Genomic DNA, 27,634 nt, shown 5'->3' with positions numbered 1-27,634 from the left:
AAGCAAGTGATGGAGAAACTCAGCATGCCTGGCAGCATCTGGAGAGAAAAATAAAGTTAACCTTTTGATGTAAATGACTTTTCTTTGAAACAGGGGTGGACGTGTCACCTGAAATTATTGTCTACACAGATCATAGATGATGATAACGGTACATTCAGAAACTGGTATGATTAAAATCAGATGCCTAAATACTAAACAAGACCCTTTCCTTGTTGGATAGTTTATTGGCAAGATGCACCATTACAGATTTCCCAATTACTAACTTAATGCCCAAGTTTTCAGCCATGATAGCATTTTAAAAACCAACCAAATTAAATCTAATCAAGTCAAGTTAACAAGTAATAGCCCTTAAAGGATTCAGGACCCTATATATTTGCTTTTAAGATATTTTCTAAAGATAGTTTCCAAATATGTTTGCTGTCAAGAGGTAATTTCCCTAAACAAGCATTACATAATTCTGAAGCAGATGGGACTTGATCCAGGACTCCTGGCTTTGAGATGGAAACACTACAGATGTGCTTCAAGAACCCCAAATAGGCCCCTCTCAAGGATATTTTCTGTTCAACGTATTGGGAGATGTTATTACACACAACTGAGGCAGGTGGGATTTGACCAGAGGTACGTACATTACTAGTGTGCCACGAACGCACCTACAGAGCCCTTCTCAATTGTTCATGAAAAAACGGACAACCTATGTATTTTTAACATCATCAACTACTAACAGGGGCTTCTGTGATGTACTGGTCGTGTTCTTAACTCTAAACCAGCAGACTCTGGTTCAAGTTCCTCCTGCCCCAGAGATGTGTGGTAAAATCTCTAGACAGGCTGATTAGGAATATCCAACCACTAAAAGGGATTCTTGACTTAATTACACAAATGTCATGGCTTGAGAATGTGAAGAGAAATTCCAAAGAAAACTCTATTTTCCTCTATTTATCTGCGTTGAAGCTCCGCTCTTTCAGACCTTGCTAGACTTATAAACGGTTTATGTTGATTACATGATTGCATTTACGGAAGCTTCTGAACCACGTGCATTGTACAGATATCCAACTAAAGCTGATAACGGACTTGGAATAAGCCCTCTGCTTCTAGCCAAATCTGGACAAAGGAAAGCATTCAAAACCCTTTGTCTTTAAAATTAATTTTGCCTGGATGAGTACAGCTCTAACAATATTGAAGAAACTAGACACCATCCAGGTCAAAGCAGCCACTTCATTGGCAGCACACCCACAAACAAGCATCCAGTCCGTCCACCACAGAAGCTTAGTAGCAGCAGTGTACCAGTGACAAGGCACCACCTCAGAAATTTACCATGGCTCCTTAAGCAAGTTCAAAGTTCCACAATCACTACCGCCTAGTTGGAGAAGGACAGCAGATATACTGGAACACCATTACCCCTCCAAATAGAATTGGAAATATATCACCAATCCATCAGTGTCATGGGTCAACTTCCTCAAACTCCCCTTCTAAGGGCATTTTGGGTATGCCTACACCAACTGGTTTGCAGCAGTTCAAGTAGGCTGCTCACCACCACAGTCTCGAGAGCAACTAGGATGGGCAGTGAACACTCAGCCAATCACCAATGCCTATAACCTGTGTGCAAATTCCAAAAAGGCTACAATGCTTTTAATAATTAACTCACTGCCTTGCAATGAAAACTCTGATGGGGAAATAAAGCTATACTCTCAGCTTAATGACCTACTAATTGGCCCATCAAGATGTGTCTACAGCAAGTGAAATGCTTGCCATGGTTGCATCACTGAAATCCAAGCTTGTTGAATTGTTTAAGTATTGGTAACATCGCTACCAGAGCCAGCAGGTCTGGGTTCAAGTCCCACTTGCTCCAGAGACGTGCAACAACATCTGAGCAGGATGGTTAAAAATATCTACATTTCTGGGATTTTAACTCAATTGTTGCTTGATCTCGGAGGGAGAGCAGGTCACCAGGCTCAGTTGGCAACATATCTTGGACTCTATTTCCATATCTAAGTTTATGGCCGGAAAGAAGCCTAAATTTTATCTTCAGGAAGGAAAGCTAGCAGGTGCAGCTCACCAAGGAAACTATGATTGGACACTGACCTCTAGACAGTTGAAAATCACATGAACTGGTTTTTAAGGGCTTTGGATTTACCATAGCTTGTAACATATGACCCAACTCCTCTCCTATCTGCCTCCATTTCCAGTCTTTGTATATACAGATGGAATGGCAAAGCACTACACTTTTAATGTTTAATAAGTCCCACTTTTGACTTCATCTTAAAAAAAAACAGAATCCAAAATCCAGGGTTTGAATGACGCATTTTGGCCTACATCAGTAATAGTCAGGAATGAAAAGTGAAAGGACTAAGTCAAACAATACTGTGCTGTTTTGGGCTTAAGAAGGGAAAATACATCATAATTGAGACTCATGCTATTTCCTCTTTATCCATTATGCAAGCAAGGAAATTACGAAGAACCTTTAGAAAACACTGATTTGCCTCAACTGGAGGATTGTATCCAATTGTGGGTACTCCAGAAAAGATTTATGAGAGGTTTCCAGGGATCAGGGACTTCACCTTTACCCAAGTTCTGAAAAAGATCCATACTGCACTTGGAATGTTAACTATTTTGCTCTGTCAGATATTGTCAGGCCTGCTCAGTGCCTCCAGCATTCTGTCTTTAATATAGATATCCAGTATCTGCAGTATTTTGTTTTCTTTTTAATCATAGACCAATTAACTGGTTATTCATTCAATGGCATTTTGGAGTGTCTTGCTGAATGTAACTTGGTTGTCACTTTTCTCTAAATCACAGAAAAGTACTTCACTGGCTATAACGCACTTTGGAGTATCTTAAACTTGTGGAAGTTGCTGATTAGAAAAATTCTGTGTTTCACTTACACTGACATCTTTGTCATCATCTTTCTCCTCCTTTTTCTTCTCTTTGACAGCCTCATTGGTGACTTCTACACGGTCTTTTGATTTTGATCTGAATAATACACATAACTCAATTATTAAATATACTACACAAAAACAGAAGTTGCTGGAAAAGCTCAGCAGGTCTAGCTGCATCTATGAAGAAAAAAAAATCACAGTTAATATTTCACGTCCGGTCACCATTTCTCAGAACTTTCAGTTTTTATTAGATTCACTGTGTTGGTCTAATGTGAACATGCTTAAACTGATCAATTTGAACATTTGTTTTTAGAAATTATCTTGAAGAATATTAGCTGAACGATTCCTTCATCCAATGACCATTCTATTTTCTTGGAGAAATTTAGCACCAATATAATAAAATATAGTAAAAACAAAATGTTGGAAATATTTAGAAGACCAGGTAGCTTCTGCAGACAGAATCTGATCTAATGTCTCCAGCCAATGACCTTTCCTGTACTGACCAAAGGTTAGGAACAAGAAACTTAACTTTTATATCTATTTTTCTCCACTTAAATACTGTCTAATCCTAGTATATTTAGCATTTGCTGTTTTTAGCTTCCAGCATCTGCGGTATTTTCTTCTGTATTAATGAATTATAATTTCAAGAAACCACATCAGTGTTCAAAATTAACTTAGTTTGATGCAGATTAAAGCCCATTTACTAATTTTTTTTAAGACTTTGTAGGCAACTTAGTATCCCAGCAACACAAGTTAAAAGTCATGCTGCTTAAGGTGTAAGTAACTGAAAATTCAGGAAGAAACAGAGCTAGGATTTATTCCAAGAGAGGTTGTAAGATTAAAAATAAGGTCTCCTGAACTTCTGGACACAGAGGCAATTGCCTAGCCTATTTATTATATAGGCCAGCTACGTAATTTTGCCTGAACCACGTACATGAATTTGGCCTTTCCTTTTATGCATTTGTGATGGAATGTTGGCACCACAAGCTAAGCCAGAATTTATTGCCAAGGAACTGCTTCTTGAACTACTGCTGTTGATGGTGTAGGGAAGACACAGTGCTGTTAGGAAGGGAGTTCCAGGGTTTTGAACCAATGACAGTAAAGGAATGATGATGTAGTTCCAAATGAGGACGCTGAGTGTTTTGGAGGTGGACCTGCAGATGGTGTTGTTCCCACACATCTGGCGCTTCAAGGTAGTTGAGGATACAGGTTTTGAAAGTGCTACTTCAGCAAGGCTGTCTTGATATGACAATGTATCTTGTAAATGATGCACATTTCACCATGGTACAGTGGTGTTAAAGGGAGTGAATGGTAAAGTTGGTGAATGGAGTGCCAAACATGAGGCTGCTTTGTCTGGGATAGTCTCAAACATCAGGCAAGTAGAGAATATTTCATCACTGAAGTCCCTGTGCAATAATATTTCTCCCAACTGTTATGTTGAAAATGAATGTCAATTTAATGCCACCTAGTGGACCCATGTCCAGCAATAACTAGATTCAGACGGACCAAGTCCTGCGTAATACTGTTGATTATTTATTATTATTTCATTTTTTAAAATCAATTCTCGTTTGCAGCCGTGAACTCGAGCTGAGAGCTGAAGATGACCTTCGGATTGTGAGCAGGAGCTTCTTTTTTAAGAAAAAGAACAAGGTGACATTAGCTAATGAGTCAACTATAAAACTGATTCCAGGTTAGGTTTAAAAGAAAAGTGCTCTATAATCACTTCAACTCTGGAGAGATCTTATGCTCCAGCAGATGTTGGAGATGGTCAGTCTGGCAGGGAGAGGCCAGAATTTGAACTGTTTTTCAGATTCTGAAGGATTGTGCCTGCAAAAGCTACACTCCCATTATCAACTTACTGAAAGTTCAGAGAAAAGAATCCCAGTTACAAGAAGTGAGTGATTATTCCTCAGAGCCTAATGGAAGATATTTTTGTGTATAGGTGTTGTCAGAAACCAAGCAAGACAGAATCCTACATGCCAGTGGTGTTATGGATTGTGGAGTCTGCATAAATGAGCTGGCCAGATACATCTCATTTATTTTTCCCTTTTGATTTATCATTTAACTGTATCTATTTGTCTTCAAGAGAGAATATGGACTGGATTAAAGATAAAGAGTCACAGGATTTAAAATGTTAACTTCTCTTGTTAGCTTTCTTCTCACAAATGCTGCCAAATTTGCTGAGTTTTGCCAGCAATTTGTTTTTGTTTCTGAATTAAAGAGGATTGGGTTTAAATCAAAGACATTAATTAGATTAACTTTAACTTTGCTCTACTAAAGCTACAGTATTATGAATAAGTTGTTACATCTCTTATTTACGCTAGAGACCCAATGTATGATATCAATTACTCATAAAATCTGGTGCTGGTTATTCAAAGAGTCTTTTTAGAGACCATCAGGGTCTGACTTGAGGTTAATTGAGTATTTTAGTTTTACTGTGTCGCTGCCCATCACAGATCACCCTTGCACAGTTGCCTTCCTGAAGTGCTGGTTCACCTGGTATAGGTACAATCAGGGTGCTGTTAGAAAGTTAGTTCCAGGTTTTAGATCCAGAGTAATAGTGAAGTATAGGTAACATGTCTCTTCATCTTAGAATGTGGGGTACTTGGAACACAAAATGCAGGTGCTGACATTGCCATTCATCTGCTTTCTTTGTCCTTCTAGGGTGGTACAAGTCATGGGTTTTTGATTTTTATTCATTCATGGGCTGTGGTTGTTATTGGCTAAGTCAGCATTTATTCCCCACATTTGTTAACCTTGTAAAGGTGGTGAACTGTCTTCTTGAACTGCTGCAGACTTTGTGGTGTAGGGACATTGCAGATTGAAAGGGTTTTGACCCAGCAACAGCGAAGGAATGGCAATACAGTTCCAAGTCAGGATGGTACATGGCTTGGAGGGGAACCTGCAGGTGGTACTCCTACTCCCAGGTGGCGTTGTCAAAGAAAGGTTGGCGAGTTGTTCTTATGCATCTCGAAGCATCTGCTGTCACTGTGAACTGAGCAGAATGCTTATGGTGGTGAACAGGGTACATATCACATGGGCTGATTTGTCAAGGATGGTGTTAAGTTTGAGTATTATTGAAAATGGCAAAAGAAGAGTATTCCATCCTACTCTTGAATTGTGCCCTGTAATGGCAGATAGGCTTGGGGAGTCAAGTGTTGAGATCTTCCCTGCAGAATTCCCAGACTTCAAACTGCTCTTGCAGGCACTGTATTTACGATAGCTGGCTCATTCAATTTCTTGTCAGTGCTGAACCCTAGGATACTGACAGTGGGATTTTAGTGAAGAAAATAATATTGAAACCAAGGGGAGATGGTTACATTCCTTCTTGTGGCAGTTGAAACTAACAATAAGAGTACATGAACACTAACTGGCTACAAAAAGACACGACCAATACTCACTCATCTCAATCCACATGGACAAGGAGAACCACAAGTCAACTGGGACAACACCAAAATCCTGGGACAAGCTAAGCAGAGGCAGGCACAGGAAATCCAAGAAGCCTGGCGCTCCGCGAGAAAAGCTATTAATAAACACATAGAACTTGACCCCATATACATGCCACTACAAAGGAAAACCGGAAGGAAGGCAATCCAGCTCAACGGACTCCAGAGTTTAAAAATCAGGTGGGAAACACGCTGATGCTTCATTGGAGGCCGCACTGAGAATGTTACCTAGCGTGGTAACGAAATGTCTGTGGAACCACTAACCAGCTTGGCAAGCCAACCAACCTCAACACCCATAACCCGAGCTACAAATCTACTCCAAAACCATAGTTGTTGTTTATTGTTTGGCACTGTTATGATTCAATTGTCACTGATCAGCCCAAGACAAAACGTTATCTGGATCTTGGTGCAAATGAATATGGAATGTTTCAGTATCAGATGAGTTATGAATGCTATGAAATATGACCTTCTCTGCTTCTAGTCTTATAATGGAGAAGGTCATTGATAAAACAGCTGAAGATAGTCAGGCTGGGAACACTTCCAGCAACATCTTGGACCATAATCATCAACGTTTGTCCCAAATATGGGTCCAATCAGTAGAGGATTTTCTTGCTGATTCCAATTTGTTTCGGTTTTGCTAGGGCTCCTCCAGGCCGTACTCCATCAAATGCAGATTATAGCTGGGTAGGTGCTGCTTGATAGTGATAATGACACCTTTCATTACTTGCAGATAATTGCCAATGTTACAGCTGTGTTGAAACAATGTAACAGCTGGATTGGCTATGGGTGAGCTAGTTCTGAAAACGAAGTCCTCAGCACCATAGCTGGGATCCTTTCAGGACCCACAGTCTTTGGAGTCTCCAGCCCCTGCGAGCCTTTTCATGATGTCACATGAAGTGAAGCCAGTTGGTTGAAGAATGAATCAGTAATGCTCAGGACTCAGGTGGAGGTTGAGATGGATCTCCCACTTAGCCGTTCTTACTGAAGAGATTTGCTTATACTTCAACCTCATCTTCTTCACTAATGTGCTGGCCTTTCTCACCACTTTGGAGCAGTCTCCTCCTCCGCCTCCTTCTCTCAGTTGATTAATTGTCCACCACTATTCATAACTGGATGTGGCATAAATGCAATTATTTTTAAATCTCCTGACTGCAGATTGCTCGGGTCTGTCTAATGCATGCTGCTTTTATTTAGCATGCATGTGATCCTGCTTGGTCAGGTTGGCACTTCATTGTCAGGATAATGTCAATTGCATTCTTGATGCTAAAGCTCTTCCAAAATTGAAGAATACTGTCCTTATCTCCCTCAATGGGTAAAATCAGCCTCTTAAATATGTGCCTTAAATAATAAGCTTTAAAAGCTGCTATTGCATCCTGGTCCATGGGTTGAAGGAGAGAAGTTGTGTTTTGGGGGCAGAAGTAGCACTTTGATGTTTTCAGAAGACTCACTAATGATGGGAGGATGACTTGGCACTTTTTCCAGGACGAGGAGAATCTTGAAATCCAAAGGTTTTTTCTTGCAATACTTTCTAAAAACATTTCACAAAACATCAGGAATAAGATCACCAATGAAATTACGTTATAGCTAACACAAGTTTGCATTTTAGAAACAGCATTTCCCTCTTAGTCAATCGTGTTATAGCCAATTTTTGTTGCTAGAACACGAGTTTATAGCAGAGCTCCCTATAGGAAGTACAATAGATGTTCAAAGCGAAGCAGTTATTAAAAAATCATTAACACAAAGTTATGTAAATAGATGGGCAACTGAATTACTAAAGCCCTCTGATTTAGCATAATGATTACCTCTCTGGTGATGGAAGGAAGACATTATTCAACAGAACATAGGCCCTCACGTAAATGAGTTTTGCATCTAACGCCATACACAATTTCAACTAAAGAATAAACTTTGCCTGTTAACTTCCCTTCATTTGATATTCTACACTGTCAAATAATACTCAGAATCTTCTGAACCAATACCTTCTTTCCTTGCTCTTACTGCGGCTTCGAGATCGTGGTTGAGAATGTGACCTACGGCTTCTGCTTCGGCTTAATGATCGTCGTTTTTCACGACTGCGAGATCTCCTTCTCTCTCGACTCCTGGAACGTCTACAAGATGGAAGTATTTGATTTTATTGATTGGAAAACCAAGAGATCTTAGCATCCTTCATTTGTTTAGTTTACTATCAAATACAGTAATGACCGAGTAGCAGTCTGAATATCTCAAACTCAGAAAGCCATAGCTAAGTTCGTACAGTCATATAAATTCCCAAATTGAGTTTCAATTTAGTACTGTATTAGCTACTCCTATCATGAAAACTTGCTTACACTAAACATTTTCTATTTCCTCAACCAAATGCATATAACAGGAGCCTCCCATAAAAATATATTAATCAATTTACATTTTCAACATTGTACAGCACTGATAAAGTAATTTGAAAGAAACTAAGACTTAAAGTTAGAAACGAAATATATTCTGAATGATACAAAGATGAAGTTGCATTCATATAGTCATTCATAATTTTAAAATGTTAAAGCATTTCATAGCCCATGTACTTTTTAAGTGCATTTGCCATTGCAAGTACGAAAACGCAGCAGTCAATTAGCACTTGTCAAGATCCCACAAACAGCAATGATATAATTTACCACTTTTTTTTGGGATTACACTAGCTGAGTGATAAATGCTAGCTGGGGCACTAGGCAAAACAGTCTGCTCTTCTTTGAAAAATGCTGAGGGACAGGAATCAGTATAACTATTCATCTAAAAGATCACGGTCCAACAGGTTTATTAGAAATTAGCACTCCAAAAGATTGTGGTTTCTAATAAACTTTTTGGACCATAACCTGGCATCGTTTGATTTCTGACTTTGTCCACCCCAGTCCAACACTGGTATCTCCATATCACATCTAAAAGATGGTAACTTCAGCAATGCAGCACTGTCAATACTGTACTGCAGTGTTAGTCTACTCATTGTGCTCATATGTCTAGAACAGAAACTAAACCAAGAACTCACCCATTGAAAGGTTACAGTGCTACCAATAATCTAAGGCTAAACCCTCAGACCAGATCTCGTAGTAGTAATTACGGTGAAATTTTCAGTGCTTGCTTTCATATACTTCTGAAACAAACAGAAAACGTGGACTTCTGTACATGGCAAGTTAAACATGGAAATCCTGAAGCTGTTGTTACTGACTCTATGCCTGCCCTTAAAGTTCACCATTAAAGACGTCCCCAGATGGCAATCACTGAAAACCCTGCACTTATGGGAACTTGTCATTTTATGTTATCAGTCTTACCGTAAAGTACTCGAAATGAAAAAGATACCTTGCTGAATGAGATGCAACTGACCTTTTTCTCTGGTGCACTAAGTTCTAAGTACTGATCAGCCTCACTGGTCCTAGGCCATCTTATATTTATGGAATGTAATTTTTTCCATTGTAATTTTTAAAAAATTTGCATTAAAATATATATTTGAGGTTATACCATGATCCCATGCACATGTCCCAATCATTATTTTGCTTCCAAAAATCTTCACTGAAAGTGAAGGATAATCAGTATATTTTACATCCTGGTTTGCTGTTTGTGAGAATATTTCAATGTGATTGGCTGCTTACCTGAATGGATGACATCACAGTTGCACGCTTAGAGATCCTTTTGACTTTGCGTAAAGATCAAACTGATGTTGGGAAAAGAGAAATCCACTCCACAGAGATCATTAAATCTTTGTGAGCAGCTTTCTTCAAAGTTAGCAGTCAGTTAACTGCAAAACCTAGTCCTAACATTAGGTAAAGTTTAAATGGCTATCTACTCACTTTGGTGTGACCACTGACATTCTGCATCTCTGCGGTATTCTGTGTGAGATAAAACTAAATAAACAATTGGAATGTAAGTGGAAAACAACACAGTCAAAAATAAATTATACTCAGCTTTACATCTTGCATTAGACGACATAAGGGGGCTAAAATTACATAGATTTTTCAGGGATTCAGTGTGGCTGCTATTTGTTCCACCAATTACATAGCGGCTTTAAGACATTTTGTTATGTTTTCAAGATTCACAAATCCACTGAATCCTGCCATTTACACTGCCAAACCATAATCTACAAAATGTACATATACAAATCAGTGGGATAATCGCAAAGCACTATTCTGGTAACAGCCAGTTTCACAGTAACTTCGTCATCGGTTTCGTTGCTGAACAACTTCTCGTCAACGGTGGGACATCAGATATGTTAACTCTCCCAAAAGGTTTATTGCAGAAATGAATGAATTACCAGCCAAACACTAACAAACACACAAGCATGTGTATCACATGTTTTTTTGATTCACTGTATCGTAGTGTTCTACAACAGACTGATTACAAATGCAAAACTTCGAACTAGTTCATTGTATTCTTCTGGATCGATGTAAGGAATCTATGACCCTTTAACTGAAAGTGTGCACATGAATGCATAGTAAAAACTTATATTCATGCAAGATGTATATTTCAATATTGTCAACAATATTTACTGATTGTGAAGGACATCTTATACTGAAGGAAGGAACAGAGCTGATCAAAACACTCTACAATGATATAAATTAAACAACAATCCACGTCGCAATCTAATGGAACACACACTAAGCTATTTACTTTATTCTCAATGGACAAACTTTTCTTCCAGAAATACTAGCCACCATACACCATTACATGTAAAATGAATCCTGATAAAACAGTATTAACGGCAATAGCAAAGTGACTGTACAGATAATGGATCATTTGGGTAAAAATACTCACTTGAGGAGTCCTGTACAATGCTTTCTCTGTATATTTTAAAACATGCCCATGTTTTAAATTATGTCAGATAGAAATGTGGGAAATAAACTATCAATTATTAATTTGAAATAAGGTACTAAAAATTTTTGAGCTTATCAAAATGCTGCCATAGGCCTTAAATTGTTAACATTCAACCCATTAGAAGATAGCAGACAACAAACTTTTTAGCTTGCACAGTTATCAGTAACTATATTAAAGTATTTACAGTTTCACCATTATTGATACATAAATCAGAGATGTCTAATGAATTAAAATCAGTTGACAAACTGTACAGAAAAACTGTTCTTTCATTTAAAGTAGGTTTATGTAAGTAGTCAAAGACTGCTACTTAAAAATAGAAAGCATTAGAAATACTCAGAAGGTTGGGCAGTGCCTGTATAAAGACAAACAGTTAACAATGAGTCATTCATCAATGGTTCTGACTGAACTGAAGCTGCTAGGCCTGCCCAGCATTCCCAGCACCTTCTGTTATTATTTCAGAGTTTGTATCCAAAATGTTTTATGTTATTTTACTGCTATAAGCCAAAAAGCCGATTATTTCACATCAATATCACACATAGTACTAGTGTACAATTTCAAATATTGCTCTGTTCAAAAGGCCATGCCATAACTACTTCACCACTTAATTTAACTATATCTTTTTGCTCAGTTACAAGAGTTAAGTTTAAATCAGAAAGGTACAGATGATGAAAATATATTTAATTTCCTTAAACTGCAAACATCCAAAAAGGAGGGCTCAAGTAATCAATGCAAAAAAATTTGTGGCATTTCAGAGGGATAAGTGATGAAGAATAGAATAAGCTGTTTATTGGATTTAGCATCCACCAACAGGATATTTTCCCATTCATCATCTGTTTTGTTGTGGCTACCGTCAAGTTAATTCCAATTCTTCTAACATTCTTTTCTTCTTTATTTTGTTCATTTTTGTGGCATGTGGGCATTGCTGGTTGTCCAGCATTGTTGCCCATTCTTAGCTGCCCCCTCCACTAGATGGTGGTGAGTTGCCTTCTTGAGCCACTGCAGTACACCTGGTGTGGGGTGATCCACAATGCTATCAGGGAGGGAATTCCAGGAAATTGACCCAGAGACAGTGAAGGAACCGCGATGCATTTCCAAGTCAGGATGGTGAATGGCTTTAAGGGGAACCTAAATGTGGTGGTGTTCCCATGTATCTGCTGCCCTTGTCCTTTTAGATAGAACTGGTCATAGGTTCGGAAGATGCTGTCTGAGGCTCTTTAGTGAATTTCTGCAGTGCATCTTGTAGATTGTATACTATCTGCTACTGAGCGTCAGTGGTGGAGGGAGTGGATGCTTGTTGGAGTGCCAATCAAGTAGGCTGCTTTGTCCTGGAACGTGTCAAGCTTCTTGAGTGTTGTTGGAGCAGCACCTATCCAGGCAAGTGGGGAGTATTCCGTTTCACTCATAACTTGTGTCTCGTAGATGATGGAAAGACTTTGGGGAGTCAGGGGGTGAGTTACTCACCAGAATACTCCGAGACTCTAACCTGCTTTTGTAGCCAGTGTTTATTTGGCGAATCCAGTTGAGCTTCTCATCAATGGTAACCCCCACGATGTCGACTGTGGTGTATTCAGTGATGGTATTGCCACTGAATGTCAAGAGTGGTGTTTAGATTGTCTATTATTGGAGAAGGCTCACCAAACTGATTCCCGGGATGGCAGGACAGACATCCGAGGGAGGACTGGATCAACTGGGCTTGTACTCCCTGGAATTTAGAAGAGTGAAGAGGAATCACATAGAAAAATATAAAACCCTGATTGGACTGGACAGGCTAGATATGGAAAGAATGTTCCCAATGTTGGGGATGGCCAGAAACGGGGGCCACAGTATAAGAATAAGGGGTAAGCCATTCAAGACTGAAATGAGAGATGAGAGATATGGGAACTGCAGATGCTGGATAATCCGACATAACAAAGTGTGGAGCTGGATGAACACACCAGGCCAAGCAGCATCTGAGGAGCGCAAAAGCTGACGTTTCGGGCCTAGACTCTTCATCAAAAAAGAGGGATGGGGAGTCGCAAATCATTTGAACACCCCCTCCCATTCCTTAGATGATATGTCCATCCTGGGCCTCCTGCAGTGCCACAACGATGCCACGCGAAGGTTGCAGGAACAGCAACTCATATTCCGGTTGGGAAACCTGCTGCCCAATAGTATCAATGTGGATTTCACAAGCTTCAAAATCTCCCCTCCCCCCACTGCATCACAAAACCAACCCAGCTTGTCCCCACCTCCCTAACCTGTTCTTCCTATCACCTATCCCCTCCTCCCACCTCAAGCCGTACCTCCACTTCCTACCTACTAATCTTGTCCCACCCCATGACCTGTCCATACTCCCCGGACTGACCTATCCCCTCCTTAACTCCCTACCTATACTCTCCTCTCCACCTAACTTCTCCTCTATCCATCTTTGGTCCGCCTCCCCCTCTCTCCCCATTTATTTCAGAACCCTCTCCCCAATCCCCTTTTCTGATGAAGGGTCTTGGCCCGAAACGTCAGCTTTTGAGCTCTTAAGATGCTGCTTGACCTGCTGTGTTCATCCAGCTCCACACTTTGTTATCCAAGACTGAGATGAGGAAGGATTTCTTCAGAGTTGTGTGAACCCGTGGAATTCTCTCCCACAGGGAAACTGCTGTGTCCAGTTCATTGAATGTGTTCAAGACAGACAGTTGGACGCGGCTCTTGCAGCTAAAGAGATCAAAGGGTATGGAGAGAAACCAGGAATGGGATACTGAGATTACATATCAGGCACAATTGTATTGAATGGTGGTGCAGGCTTGAAGAGCCAAATAGCCTACTCCTACACCTACTTTCCATGTTTCTGTTGTCTGGCATTTGTGTGGCATGAACATTATTTGCCACTTGTCGGCCAATGCCTGGATATTGTCCAGATCTTGTTTCACTTGAATATGGAATGCTTCAGTATCTTAGGAGTCATGAATGGTGCTGAACATTGCTGAATCATCACACTTCTGATCTTATGATGGAGGGAAGGTCACTGCTGAAGCAGCTGAAGATGGTTGGGCCCAGGACATCACCCTGAGGAACTCCTGTAGAAATGTCCTGCAGCTGAGATGACTGGCCTCCAACAGCTATGACCATCTTCCCATGTGCCAGGCCTGCCTCCAATCAGCAGACAGTCCTCTGGTACCCACTTATTCCAGTTCTGCTCGGGCTCCTTGATGCCACACTCTGTCAAATGCAACTTTTATATCAAGGGCTATCACTCTCACCTCACCTCTGGCACTCAGCTCTTTTGTCCATGTTTAAACTAAAGCTGTACTGAGATCAGAAGTTAAGTGGCCCTGGAGGCGTTCATACTAGGCATCGCTGAGCAGGTCCTGCTTGACACTTTCCATTACTTTACTGATGATCAAGAGTGACTGACTAGGCTGGACTCGCCATGCTTTTTAGGTAGAGGACAAACTGGGGCAATTTTCCATGTTATCGGGTAGATACCAGTGTTGTAACTGTAATGGTGTAACAGCCTTACGAGGGGAGCAAGTTCTGGAGCATAAATTTTCGATACTATTGCCGAAATGATGTTAGGGCCCATAGTCTTTGGAGTTTCCAGTGCCTCCAACTGTTTCTTGGCATCACGTAGAGTTAATCAAATTCGTCAAAGATTGCTTTTTGTAATGTTGGGGACCACTGGAGGAGGCCAATATTAATCATTCACTTGGCACTCCTGGCTGCAGATTGCTGAAAAAGCTTCAGCCTTATCTTTTGCATGGATGTGCTGGGCTCTTCCTTCATTGTGGTTGGGGATATTTGTGGAGCCTCCTTCTCCAGCAAGTTGTTAATTATCCACCACCATTCACAACTGGATGAGGCAGGTCTGCAGATCTTAGATCAGATCTGTTGGTTGTGGGATTATTGTGGGTTGTGAGGTTATTCTCAACGTGAAGGCAGAGCTTTACTCCCACAAGAACTGTCTGGTGGTCACTCTTACCAATATCGTCATTGACAGATATGTCTGTAATCGGCAGATTGGTAAGGATGAGGAGAAGTACAGTTGCCAAGCTTCTCTTGATGGTGGACATTGAAATTCTCCACCCAGTATACATTTTGTGCCCTTGCCATCCTCAGTGCTTCCTTCAAGTGTTGTTCAACATGTAGGAGTGCCAATTCATTGGCTGAGGGAGGACGTTACCTGGTAATAAGCAGAAGGTTTCTTTGCTCAGATTTAACCTGAAGCCATGAGGTTTCACGGGGTCTGGTGTTAATGTTCAGGACTCCCAGAGTAATTCCCTCTTGACTACATACTGTTTTACCCCCCTTTGTTGGGTCTGTCCTGCTGGTGGGACAGGGCTTATCCAGGGACGGTGATGGTAGTGTATGGGACATGGTCTGCAAGCAACGATTCTGAGAGTATGACTATGTCAGGCTGTTGCTTGACTAGTCTGTAAAACAGGTCTCATAACTTTGGCACTAACCCTCAGATGTTAGTAAGGAAGATTTTGCAGGGGCAACAGGGGTGTTTCTGGTTTTTTCTGTTGTATAGATTGATGTCAGATGATCCGTCTGGTTCCACTTCTTTGAAATTTTGCAGAGATTGGTATAACTGAATGGCTCACTAAGCTATTTCACAGAGTAATTGAGAATCAATCACACTGCTGTGGGTCTGGAGTCACAGGTGGGCCAGACCAGGTAAGGATGGCAGATTCAAGAACAAAAACAGAAGTTGCTGGAAAAGCTCAGTCGGTCTGACAGCATCTGTGAAGATAAAATCAAAGTTAACATTTTGGGTCCAGTGACCCTTCCTTAGGATGAAGGATCACTGGACCTAAAATGTTAACTCTGATTTTATCTTCACAGATGTTTCCAGATCTGCTGAGCATTTCCAGCAACTTCTGTTTTTATTCCTAATTTACAGCATTCACAGTTCCTTCTGTTTTTATTAAGGATAGCAGATTTCCTTCCCTGAAGTACATCGGTAAACCAAATGGTTTTTTTTTCTGGCAATCGACAATGGTTTCATGGTCATCAGTAGATTCTTAATTCCAGATTTTTTTTGTTATTCAATTCAAATTCAAACATCTGCTCTGGCAGGATTCAAACCCAAATCCCCAGAACATTAGCTGTTTTCGGATTAACAGTCTAGCTGCTAGGTCATCACCTCCCTGAATTATTCTGGGTTATAAAATGTCTAAAGTTGAGTTAGTAGGTAGTCATTTAACTCTAAAATATATGGTAATGCAAGGCTATCAAACAACATTAACTTTTAGCCTAATACAATGGTCATAGTGAACCTACTACCCCTCAATAAACAAATGCCACTTACTCATTTTACAAAGCAATAACATTCTCACCTGAGCCGTTTCCTTTCCCGAGATCTTGATCGTCTCCTATCTCGACTTCGAGAGCGATCCCTTCTCCGATCACGTTCTCGGCTGCGTGAGCGACCTCTAATATCCCCAAGTTTAGACCGCTTCTCTGTGGGTGAACGACTTCTGGAGCGACTTCCAGAACGTCCTCGTGATGCTGATCGCTTCCGATAGTGTCTACAGAAATTATAAAACCTATTTACTTCAGTCTTCACAAAATAGATCTACATAAAAAGGGAATCTAGGGTCATTCTTCCAAGAAAGACAAATGGTTTTCAACTAAAACTCAAGCCTTTGTTTTTTCTTTCTCCCAAGCAAATCTTGTGTATGTCTACTGTAGCATAATAGTTATTCCAGTGAAATTATAATCTAAAGCACGAGTTCAAATCCCATTCTGTCATTCTGATCATCTGAATTCAGATTTAAATGCATCCAAATATAAAATTTATGCCAACAAATGTCATAAAACCGCAATGTCTCATTAATATATTTTGGAAAGTAAACTCACTACAGTGAGCCATTGCAGTCCCAAACCAACACAGTCATAAAGTAGCTGTGGTCAGTGTCTCCAATTGTATCAAATCGCTAAAAATATACTAGTTCATAAACAGCCAGCACCAGCTTTTCAATAGTAATAGGATAGGATGGGGAATACACAGAATCACAATGGAGGTTATTTGACTTTATCATCCATTTGAAGGAGCTGTCAAACTAGACCCAAATCACTGTTGTTTTCCTTTTGCTGTGCGAATTTTCCTTCTCCAAGTGCTTATTCAACATCATCTTAAAGTCATTATTGAATCTGTTTTCAACACTGTCAAACAGAGAATTTCAGATCATTACAATTCCTAAGAAGAGACAAGAAATCAAGGCTTTTCATCCATCATTTATCAGTGCTGAAACATGAGAAAAACCGATTGAGAAAGAAACAAACTATAATCCTCAGGAAAGAATAATTTCCTGGGTTATCTTTGGCATGGAGATTAAGGAAGAAGTCTTCTCAAAGGAGGAAAAATTAACTTTGCTGATCTTCCCAAACAACTGAAGTGCCTTGTCACTGGTCCCAATCTAGTCATTTAGACAAGAGAGAATTGTGGGGGCCATAATAATTATGTCTGGATGATACCACTGTAGTTCTCTTAATCAATCTGTTCAAACATGTCATATCTGGGACAGATGGGACTTGAACCCAGGAATCCTAGCCGAGAGGCAGGGACAATCTCATTACACTATAAAAAGCCCTCGAATCAACATGGCCAGATGTGGTATGGCACACCTTATGACAAGTGGGACTTGAACCGAGATTTTCTGGCCCAGATACAGTGAGACACTAACACTGTGTTACATAAGGCCTGTCAGACACAAGATGGCTTCAACAAATCCAAATTGAAAAAAATGTTTCTTACCCTTGCCCACCATACCAGAAGCCTACCCTCCTGTCATTTTTTTTCAACAATATATTAAACTGGAAGACTACTATTAAGGGAGGCAGGTCTTGCCATTACTGGAATGAAGTAACAATCTCCAGGTGCCGAAACTCTTCTCAAAAACAAACACAGAAAATGTTGGAGAAACTCAACCCGTCTCCAATATGTGACAATTTGATCAGTACCCTTTGACATTCAATAGTGTTACATCACTGAATCCCCACTATCAACATCCATAAGACCATAAGACAAAGGAGTGGAAGTAAGGGCCATCGAGTCCACTCCGCCATTTATTCTTGGCTGATGGGTATTTCAACGCCACTTACCCGCACTCTCCCTGTAGCCCTTAATTCCTTGCGAGATCAAGAATTATCAATCTCTGCCTTGAAGACATTTAACGTCCTGGCCTCCACTGCGCTCCGTGGCAATGAATTCCACAGGCCCACCACTCTCTGGCTGAAGAAATATCTCATTTCCATTCTAAACTAACCCACTCTAATTCTAAGGCTGTGCCCACGGGTCCTAGTCTCCCCTCCTAACGGAAACAACTTCCCAGTATCCACCCTTTCTAAGGCATGCATTATCTTGTAAGTTTCTAATAGATCTCCCCTCAACCTTCTAAATTCTAATGAATACAATCCCAGGATCCTCAATCATTCATCGTATGTTAGGTTTACCATTCTAGGGATCAGCCATGTGAATCTCCGCTGGACATGCTCCAGTGCCAGTATGTCCTTCCTGAGGTGTGGGGCCCAAAATTGGACACAGCATCAGTTATCATTATAAACATGGGAAAAATTACCCAAGCAATCAACAGCAGGCCAGTAAATAGCTTACTGCTTAGCCACCATTCATCCATGTTATTAAACTACAAACGTAACAAAATCCTAGCAAGAGGATTTCACTAGTAATACCTACTTCATCTGAGTGAAACTGGTGAACCAGCTCAGAATTACTGAGAATTTTAATCATTAGTATAATGTTCTTTTAAAACAGGTTGAGCCGTACCATAAAAAGTGACAATGTTCGAGCTCAATATATAGAAAATCCTGCTGTTTGAGGAAGGCTCTACAAATTGTATTCAATTTTTCCAATCAACAAATATCTTGTTTGCTATGAGGCTGGGTAGTATACTTATTTTCTAATCAACCTGTTCAGAGTTGTTTTTACACACTTTTCGTGCAGGTCTCCTGTCCCAGAGGTGAGGACATTACCACCACATGAGAAATGACCCTTGACAGTCTATACCAATGAAACCAGTCAATGATTCCGTTTAGCTTTTCTAAAAAGTTATTTTTATTGATCTTAAAATCAAATTATTCATGGGTGTATGACTGAACATGCTGAGTAAAAAAATGTTTTACTTTGGTAATTAACCCATCCTCACATGTATGAATAAAACCCCAACAGGTTAATATTCTTACATCAATACACTAATGAAAACTTCTAATGGAAAGAAACAATTGCGATTACATTCTACTATATCAACCAGTTACACTGGATCCTATGTTTATGATTTGTCAAATAATTTTACCGTAAATGTAAACAGTTATCTCACCAGATTAAGCTATTTCCAAGTCATCTGGAGTCATGATTGGGTAAAGTTAAAACATCAATGCACGATGGGCCAAGGAGTAAAGACCTCTGACATCTCCCCTGTATCTACCTCCACTTGCTTTAAAACTATGCCCCCTGTAATAGCTACCTCCACCCAAGAAAATAGTCTCTGGCTGTCTACTCTATCTGTACCTCTGATCATTTTGTACTTTTCTATCAAGTCACCTCTCGTCCTTCGTCGTTCTAAAGAGAAAAGCCCTAGCTCTCTCAACCTTTCCTCGTAAGACCTTTCCTCCATTCCAGGAAACATCCTGGTAAATCTCCTCTGTGCCTTTTCCAAGGATTCCACGTCTTTCTTGAACATCGTTGGGATTACAACTGAAACTCAACTGGACTTCTCACATAAACACAGTGGCCACGAAGGTAGGTCAGAGGCTAAGAATACTGTGGCAAGAAATTCACCTCCTGACTTCCTAAAGCCTGTCCATTACCTACACGGCACAAGTTAGGAGTGCGATGGAATATTCCCCACTTGCCTGGATGGATGCAGCTCCAACAACGCTCAAGAAGCTTGACAGCGTCCAGGAGAAAACTCGATTGGCACAACATTCACAAGCATCCACTCCCTCCATCAGCAATGCTCAATAGCAACAGTGTGCACTATATACAAGATGCACTGCAGAAATTAACCAAAGATCTTTAGTCAGCACCAAACTGAATACCATTTCCATCTCAAAGGACAAGGGCAGCAAATACATGGGAACATCACCACCTGCAAGTTCCCCTCCAAGCTGCTCACCATTCTGACATGGAAATATATGGCTATTCCTTTACTGTTGCTGCACCAAAATCCTGGAATTCCCACCACAACAGCATTTTGGGTCAACTTACAGTAACATGGACAGCAGCAGTTTAAGAAGGCAGCTCACCACCACATTCTCGAGGGCAATAAATGTTGGCCAGCCAGTGATGCCCATGTCCGATGAGTGAATATAAAAAAATCAGAGCAGCCAGTTTGTGTATAGCAAACTGTCGCATAGAGAACAATGTGGTCATTACCACTCTGCTCTAAGATATTAGCTGCACATTAAATACCAGCATGACACTACAGCCAATTCCCTGTGCCATTCTGCTCAGAAGAGCAGGCTAGTCCTCAAGTTAACAAAAGTTAGCACCTCTGACAATGTTTTCCCTTTTAAATAAATGATTTGGATCTGAATACAAGAATGGCTAGTAAGTTTGCAGATGACACCAAAATTAGTGGTGTAGTGAATTCTGAAGAAGGATATCTCGGAGTACAATGGGGCCTTGATCAGATAGGCCGATGAGCTGAGGAGTAGCAAATGGAAATTCATTTAGATAAACATGTGGTATAATGTAAATCAGGTCAGGACTTAGGCTTTAGAGATAGCAAGAATGCAGATGCTGGAGAATCTGAGATAACAAGGTGCAGAGCTGGATGAACAGCAGGCCAAACAGCATCAGAGGAGCAGGAAGGCTGACGTTTCCGGCCTAGACCTCAGAAAATGAAGAAGGGTCTAGTCCGAAACGTCTGCCTTCCTGCTCCGCCTGTTGTGTTCATCCAGCTCTACACCTTCTTATCTCAGGACTTATGCATTATTTAGGGTCTGGGAAGTGTTGCCAAACAGGTTCATAATTCTTTGAAGGTAAACAGGGTAGTGAAGGCAGCATTTTGTATGCTTGCTTTTATTGGTCAGTGCATTTGTATAAGAATTGGGAGGTCATGTTGCAGCTGTCCAGGGCATTGGTTAGGCCATTTTTAGAATACTGTATACAATTCTGGTCTTCCTGTTGAACGGGTCCATTAAAGATTTACAACGATTTTGCTTGGATTGGAGGGTTTGAGCTATTGGGAGAGGCTAATTAGGCTGGGGCTATTTTCCCTGGAGCATCAGAGGCTAAGGACTGACCAGGTTAGATAAGGTGAATAGTCAAAGTCTTTTCCCAGGCTGGGAGGATCCAAAACTAGAGGAGATGATGGGAGAGGGGACAAGATTTAAAAGGGAGGTGCATGTATGAAGTGAGCTGCCAGAAAAACTGGTGGAGGCTGGTACAATTACAACATTTAAAAGGCATCCAGATGGGTATATGAATAGGAAGGCTTTCAAGGGATATGGGCCAAATGCTGACAAATGGCTCTTGGTTAACTTAGGGAATCTGTTCAGCATGGATGAGTTGGACTGAAACATGTTTCTGTGGTGTACAACTCTTAGTCTGTAAATGTTCCTTCAATGCTGCGTGTCAGTCAGGATTTCGATGCTCAAGTCTTGAAATTTGACTTGAACTCATACAACGATCTAACTCAGACACAGCTGATAAGGTATAGCGTGTAATTACAAAGTTGTTCCCTATGTGAACTTGCAACGACTTAACTATAACTGATTTTGTGACCACGAAATTTATCGAATCATTCCCAAAACCATTTTCATCTAATAACTAAATACATGTACCCCTTTAAACTGGTACAGAAATTGTGCCAGCTGTGCACCTGAGCTCGGGGGTACCAGATTAGATTTGAAATTTCCACTGCCCTTGCTCAGGACCCATCAGGAATCTGAAGCCCCCTTGTTCACTACCACAACAGGTGGCAAACATATCTCCTCCTGGCTACCAAATACCAGACGTGAAAATATACAAAGGCGATTTTCAAAAAGTGAAATATTCCGACGGTTTATCCTTTGCTGGAGGTGCTGTGGAGGAAAGTATCGTGGTATAGAAGGGGCGATAAATCGATGCAGAGAGTTCTGGCTGGGTGACTGCTAGGTCTGAGGCCTACTCCATTAAACTGCCTTTCTCCCTACCACTCATTACCGCCCGTCAGACTGTTCTCCCCGCCATTAACCACCCGCAGTGAGAAATACATTTATCACTACCTGGACTCTCTGCCCATTTCGAACGATTAAAGAGAACAAAACCAGCAACTCTCCACCTTCGCCACAATCCGATGAAGAAGGAGCGCACAGCGCCAAGAAGAAAGAAAAAGCCTCTTGGCTTCCAGCAACAACGCCACCGACTGACCGGAGGACCTAATGCCACACTATCGTTCATTGGGACCGATGATAAATTTTGTATTAGAGATAATGGGGACTGCTGACGGTGGAGAACCCGCACAGATGCTGCTTGCCCTGCTATGTCCATCCAGTTCCACAGTTTGTGAGAACAATTTTGTTTGCTTTGAGCACTTAACGCGGTCTCAGGGTCCCCTCAGTCTGGTCTGACCCATCTCCCACACCTCTTGCCTTCAGCCCTTATCCTCTTTCCCCAAATAGTAATAAGGCTCTGCTTGTTCTTACTTTCCACGCTGCTGGTCACCGCATTCAAAGGATTACCCTACTCCATTTTTGTCACCTCCATCAGGATGTGACTGCTGAACTCATCTTTACTCTCCTTCACTGTCAGCATTCCACAAGAACAGTTCCTTCCATGGTGCCCTGGTTCATTCCTGCAACACTCCGAATGCTCTCTCACCCGCTATGGCACCTTCTCAAGCAATCACAGAAGGTGTAGCATTTGCCCATTCTCCTCTTCCCTCCTTACTGTTCAAGGCCCTGAAAACACCTTCCAGGATACATCACAAATGCAAGGGCTAACACTCACTGAAAATGTAGCTAGTGTGTACCCAGTCACAGAGCAAGTTGATGAAAGCCCATTGCTGGCAGCAATCTTACTGCATTAATCAACCATCCATACCATATTTGAATTACAATGATGCACCAAAGATGCTTGTTGGCAAGGACTTTGCATGTGGCTTATGACTGTTGGACCTGATCACGAATTGATAGCAGGCTTATAACATTGTGGAACAAATGATTAATGTTACGAACAACTGTTCCATTGTCTGAAATTCCTTTCAGTATTTAACAAATTTGTGTTGGTCTATTGCATTGTCTATAACTTTTTCCTCATGAGGGCACAGGCCCTGTCAGCAGAGTGGGCAATGTGGAAAAGAAGAGGCAGAAGAGGAACAGATGGTGGTGAGTTGTCTCTGAGCAGATTCTCAGACTTTCGTTCCTTGGTAATCTCATTGCCACATCATCATTGTTTTACAAGTCCAGAGTCTTTTCATCTTCTTGGCTTAAATCCTGAAATGAAAGACAGCACAGAGCAAGTCTTTTTAAAACAACTTTCTCTGACAGCATTTCCAATGATATGTACAAAATCAAATTATTCACACTGCTGCATTTCTTAGGTGCCTGTTTTGAAGGTGTCTTTGCCTGGCCGAGTATTCATATGTAGTCGCAATGGCTGCAGCATGGCTGAAAGAAGGCTCGTAATCTTCAATGTTTAGGATTCATCTGTGATGTCATGCACAATTTCACTCTCCAGAGAGTAGACACATGAGCTATTCTTTCCCTCTGGCTTGGCTTATAACATTATAAGCTTTGCAGCCCACTTGTGCACTAAAGTGCTAATGCCTCTAAGTTATATTCAGCGCCATTATGTCAGCCTATCAGTAACATTATTTCTTTATAACATGCTGTTGCTCTCATCTTCGCAATGAGACACCACTAACTGGTCAGGTAGCAGATCTAGGGTATCTGAAAGTAGAAATGCAAAAGAGGAGGATTGAAGTGAGGTAAAGGAATGTGTTGAGTGGAAAGCTGCAGAATCATGCTCAAACCCTTTGCAGTTTGCACTACATGTCAGCAGGAAAGGCTGAGGTGGGATTTTAAAAGTGAGTAAGACAGGCGCATGCCTTCATCCAAGAATTCTCAACACTGCAGAATGCAAAGTCCGCAATCACTACTGTGTAATGTTTTCTCTCTGAAGGGTTCAAGGGCTGTAAGTTTGCCTGTTACATGTGAGGTCTATGCTGCTCTCTTCTGCTATATGCTGTCTTGTCCTACAGGAGAGAGGAAAGAATATCTGTAAGTATACTTAAACAAGTTGGGGTGACATGCCTGACATGACTGAATAGCTGTAGGTTTGTGAAATTAGAAGGAGGCTTTGCCAGCCTATTGATAAGTGTGTGAGAATGAATGCAGCATCTAATATTGGGCTTGAGTGTAGGAATACCAAAGATTCCTGGTGGCAGAGTAATGGGTTGTGTGCATTACACAGTGTGAGGAGTTGGTAGGTTGATGGATAACACGAGACATTAAATGATACACTCATTGACCTTGCTTACTTATGTGGGACCATTGAACGTTTGCTAGCATTGCTGTCAGGTCCTGGGCACTGGACTTCTGGAATTTGATAATGTGATCATTTATGCTCACATTTCCTTCATAGGTTGTACATTGAGGGTATCCTGGCCCTCTGTGAAGACATAACCATTCTACTTTTTCCAATCCCTTAAATTAAAGCCTCCCACTACTTTTCAGAAAATCCCTTTCACTGAACTGTGTTTTATTGATATTTTTAATCCTTTCCTCAAAGCCTCTCGCACAGAATTCCACCAGTTGCTCCCTTTAAGAAGAACAGATTGCCTTTAAGAAATACTGTCTGGCTGCAATTTGGTCGATTGATTGGTTGTTGTCATGTACCAAAATACAGTGAGAAGTATTGTTTTGAGTGTTACACAGGCAGATCATACCATACAAAGTGTATCAGGGCAGCAGAACAGAGTGCCAGATACAGTGTTACAGCCTCAGAGAAGGTGCAGAAGGAGCAAAAGATCAACATTAACATTTGAGAGGTCTGTTCAAAAGTCTGATAATAGCGGGGAAGAAGCTGTTCTAGAATCTATTCGTACGTGATTACGTTGGTTGCTTTCCTGAGGCAGCGAAAAGTACAGGTGGAATCAAAGAAATGGGAGGCTGGTTTGTGTGATGGACTGGGCTGTATTTATGACTTTGTCTAGCTTCTTGCAACCTTGGAAAGAGCAGTTGCCATGCCATGCTGTGATGCATCCAGTTAAGATGCTTTCTATGGTGTATCTGTAAAAAACTGGTAAGAATCCTTGTGAACATGTTGGATTTCCTTGGCTTCCTGAGGAAGTAGAGTGGTTGTTGTGCTTTCTTGACCATTATATCAATATGGGTGGACCAGAATAGCTTGTTGGTGACCATGAGTTGGTCATGCATTTTGTACTGTGTAGCAAATCCCAATCATTGAATTGACCCACTGGCATGATGTTTACATGCTGCCTGCATAATCTCAACTGGGCCTTGCTTGATCATTCCTTATGATATACACAACTCTCTAAGTGAATTTTACCTGAATCCATTCAAAGTAAATCAGAACTGAAGGAGAAATGATGATGAGATAATGATAAATACAAGAAAAATGATTGGAAAGGAAGAATCGGACATGGGGCACAACCTAATAGGGGCCTGGATGCCATGGGCTATGGCAAGAAATTACCACAATCACACAAGACAAGCGACATGTTGGGAAAAACTGCTGCGTCTTATAACTAGATTCTGGGTGTTGAGGCAAAATTCTAGCTATACAGAAGCAAATTATTTATCAGGGGTGAGTACTGCTTGTTAATGATGTTATTAACTGCACGTTTGACCTTATAAATTTGCAGCTTCCTGATTTACCACCCACTGTGAGCAAACTAGTCACCAAGATAATTCAACATGCAAGTCAAAGCAGGTACCTGGTGACTTCAGCTCACTGCTCACTCTGAAGAACCTCCATGTTGGGAACAGTTGTCAGCATCTCATGGGCAATGCTAATGTACACCCCATATCCATGGGCATTGGTGTCCAGAATGTGCCAGCCTTGAAGAAGCCTCATGGCACACCTCTAATCCATGCACAGTGCTCTTGAATTTCAATGTTGCACTTCACGATGCAATAGTAATTATGAGAGTAATACTGCAGCAAGGATACTTTGCTCTCAGCAACATGCACCCAGCTCATAAACTGAGCCACAATGCATCACCACCTGTTTACTTGGTCTGTTGGGGTGGTCAATATCAGAATCCTGTCCAAATAGAGAATGAGGAGACTATCACAGCCCATCACTCCACTTGGTCTTCCCTGTCCCACTGTGGGCCATTTTCGTCCTGGAATGAGAGAAGAGCAGGTGAAAAGGGGATAAAATTGGGTAACACTAATGCAGGTAGCAAGGTGTCCCGAGTGAGTGTTTAGGCAGTGCAGAAGACATACATGGTTCGTGCTGTCAGGTATTGCGATGGGCAATAACAAGTGACAGAAGATGTTGCAGGCAGTAATAAGAGTGGGAGGTGGGTGCAGTCGCCAAGATAGATTGAGTGTGATGCATTGGAGAGAAGGTGGTGGCACTTACGCTGGTAGAATGAAGAAGGACATTGACCTTCTTCCTAGTTGGCTGTGGATTTATCTAGACTGACCTGGGTGGTAATGTTAAAACCAGACCAATAGGGTCTGATATTGTGGCCTCCACTGCTGGGCCTGGGGAAAGAAAACTTCACTCGTCTGCATCATTTGTTGACTAGGACTTCCAAGACCCTGCCCTCAAAATAGGGAGACAATTTATCCTTGGCAGCATGTTAGTTTGTTTCAGAATATCCTGGCAATGGCAAACTGTTCCAGGAATAGCAAGTGATAGAATAGGGCTAGAGTTGTACAAGAGGGGCAATATATGTGGGGTAGGTAGTTAAGGAAGTGAGTTTGATACATGAGAACCTCATGGCAAGAAATCCTCCAAAAACATTGACATAACTTGCATCTAGCCAAAAAAAACCTATAAGATATAGCCCATGGAAACCAATTCCTCACACTTGCTGTACAAGTAACTTGAACATAGTTACAACAAAGGAAAAGACATTTACAGAATACAGATTGAGCTCTGAATGTAATAATTAGATCAATTTCTATTCTGTAGAATTCCTATTGTAACTAGTACTCTATGTATTTTAACATTTTACTAGCAAACAAAATTAAGCTATAATACTTTGAAGAAATAGAAAACTTTGATGAAATATATTAATACTTAAGCCTTCTCTTATGCATGAACATTGCTCTACAGTGAGATATTATTTGCTCATTTGTCTGGTGACACTAAAACCTGATGTCACTTAGAGAGTTGGGAATTCAGACTCCAGCAGGGGCAGGTAATGCATTATAAATAACTTATTAAGTACACAATCTGATGTTCAAATATGACTCATAAAAACATTGGCCAATGACCTACCTATGACCTACACATTGGCAACGTGCCTGGCCTCTGCATCACTTCACATTATGAGGCACAAAGTCCCAAAACACATTTCTTCATTGTTC

At 40.9% G+C, this 27,634-nt stretch overlaps 1 protein-coding gene across 3 annotated transcripts in view; it reads right to left on the bottom strand.

Moving 5' to 3' along the window:
- Positions 1-22,473, bottom strand: part of ddx46 (DEAD (Asp-Glu-Ala-Asp) box polypeptide 46) — a 59,854-nt gene extending 37,381 nt beyond the window's left edge. The window contains exons 1-5 of one of the 3 annotated variants that reach the window (XM_048543260.1): positions 22,352-22,473; positions 16,459-16,650; positions 10,129-10,182; positions 8,296-8,424; positions 2,880-2,967 (exon numbers count right to left, since the gene is read on the bottom strand). In XM_048543260.1, coding sequence (XP_048399217.1) covers positions 2,880-2,967; positions 8,296-8,424; positions 10,129-10,182; positions 16,459-16,650; positions 22,352-22,368 — 480 coding nt within the window. In that variant the 5' untranslated portion in view covers positions 22,369-22,473. The remainder of the gene's footprint in view (positions 1-2,879; positions 2,968-8,295; positions 8,425-10,128; positions 10,183-16,458; positions 16,651-22,351) is intronic. The other 2 variants (XM_059650641.1, XM_059650642.1) reach the window with 2 other exon arrangements.
- Between the last annotated feature and the right edge of the window lie 5,161 nt (positions 22,474-27,634).

This window comes from Stegostoma tigrinum, chromosome 13 (genome assembly GCF_030684315.1).
Source record: "Stegostoma tigrinum isolate sSteTig4 chromosome 13, sSteTig4.hap1, whole genome shotgun sequence".
In the NCBI taxonomy this organism is placed as follows: Eukaryota; Metazoa; Chordata; class Chondrichthyes; order Orectolobiformes; family Stegostomatidae; genus Stegostoma; species Stegostoma tigrinum.
This window is presented reverse-complemented; position numbering and strand designations above follow the sequence as displayed.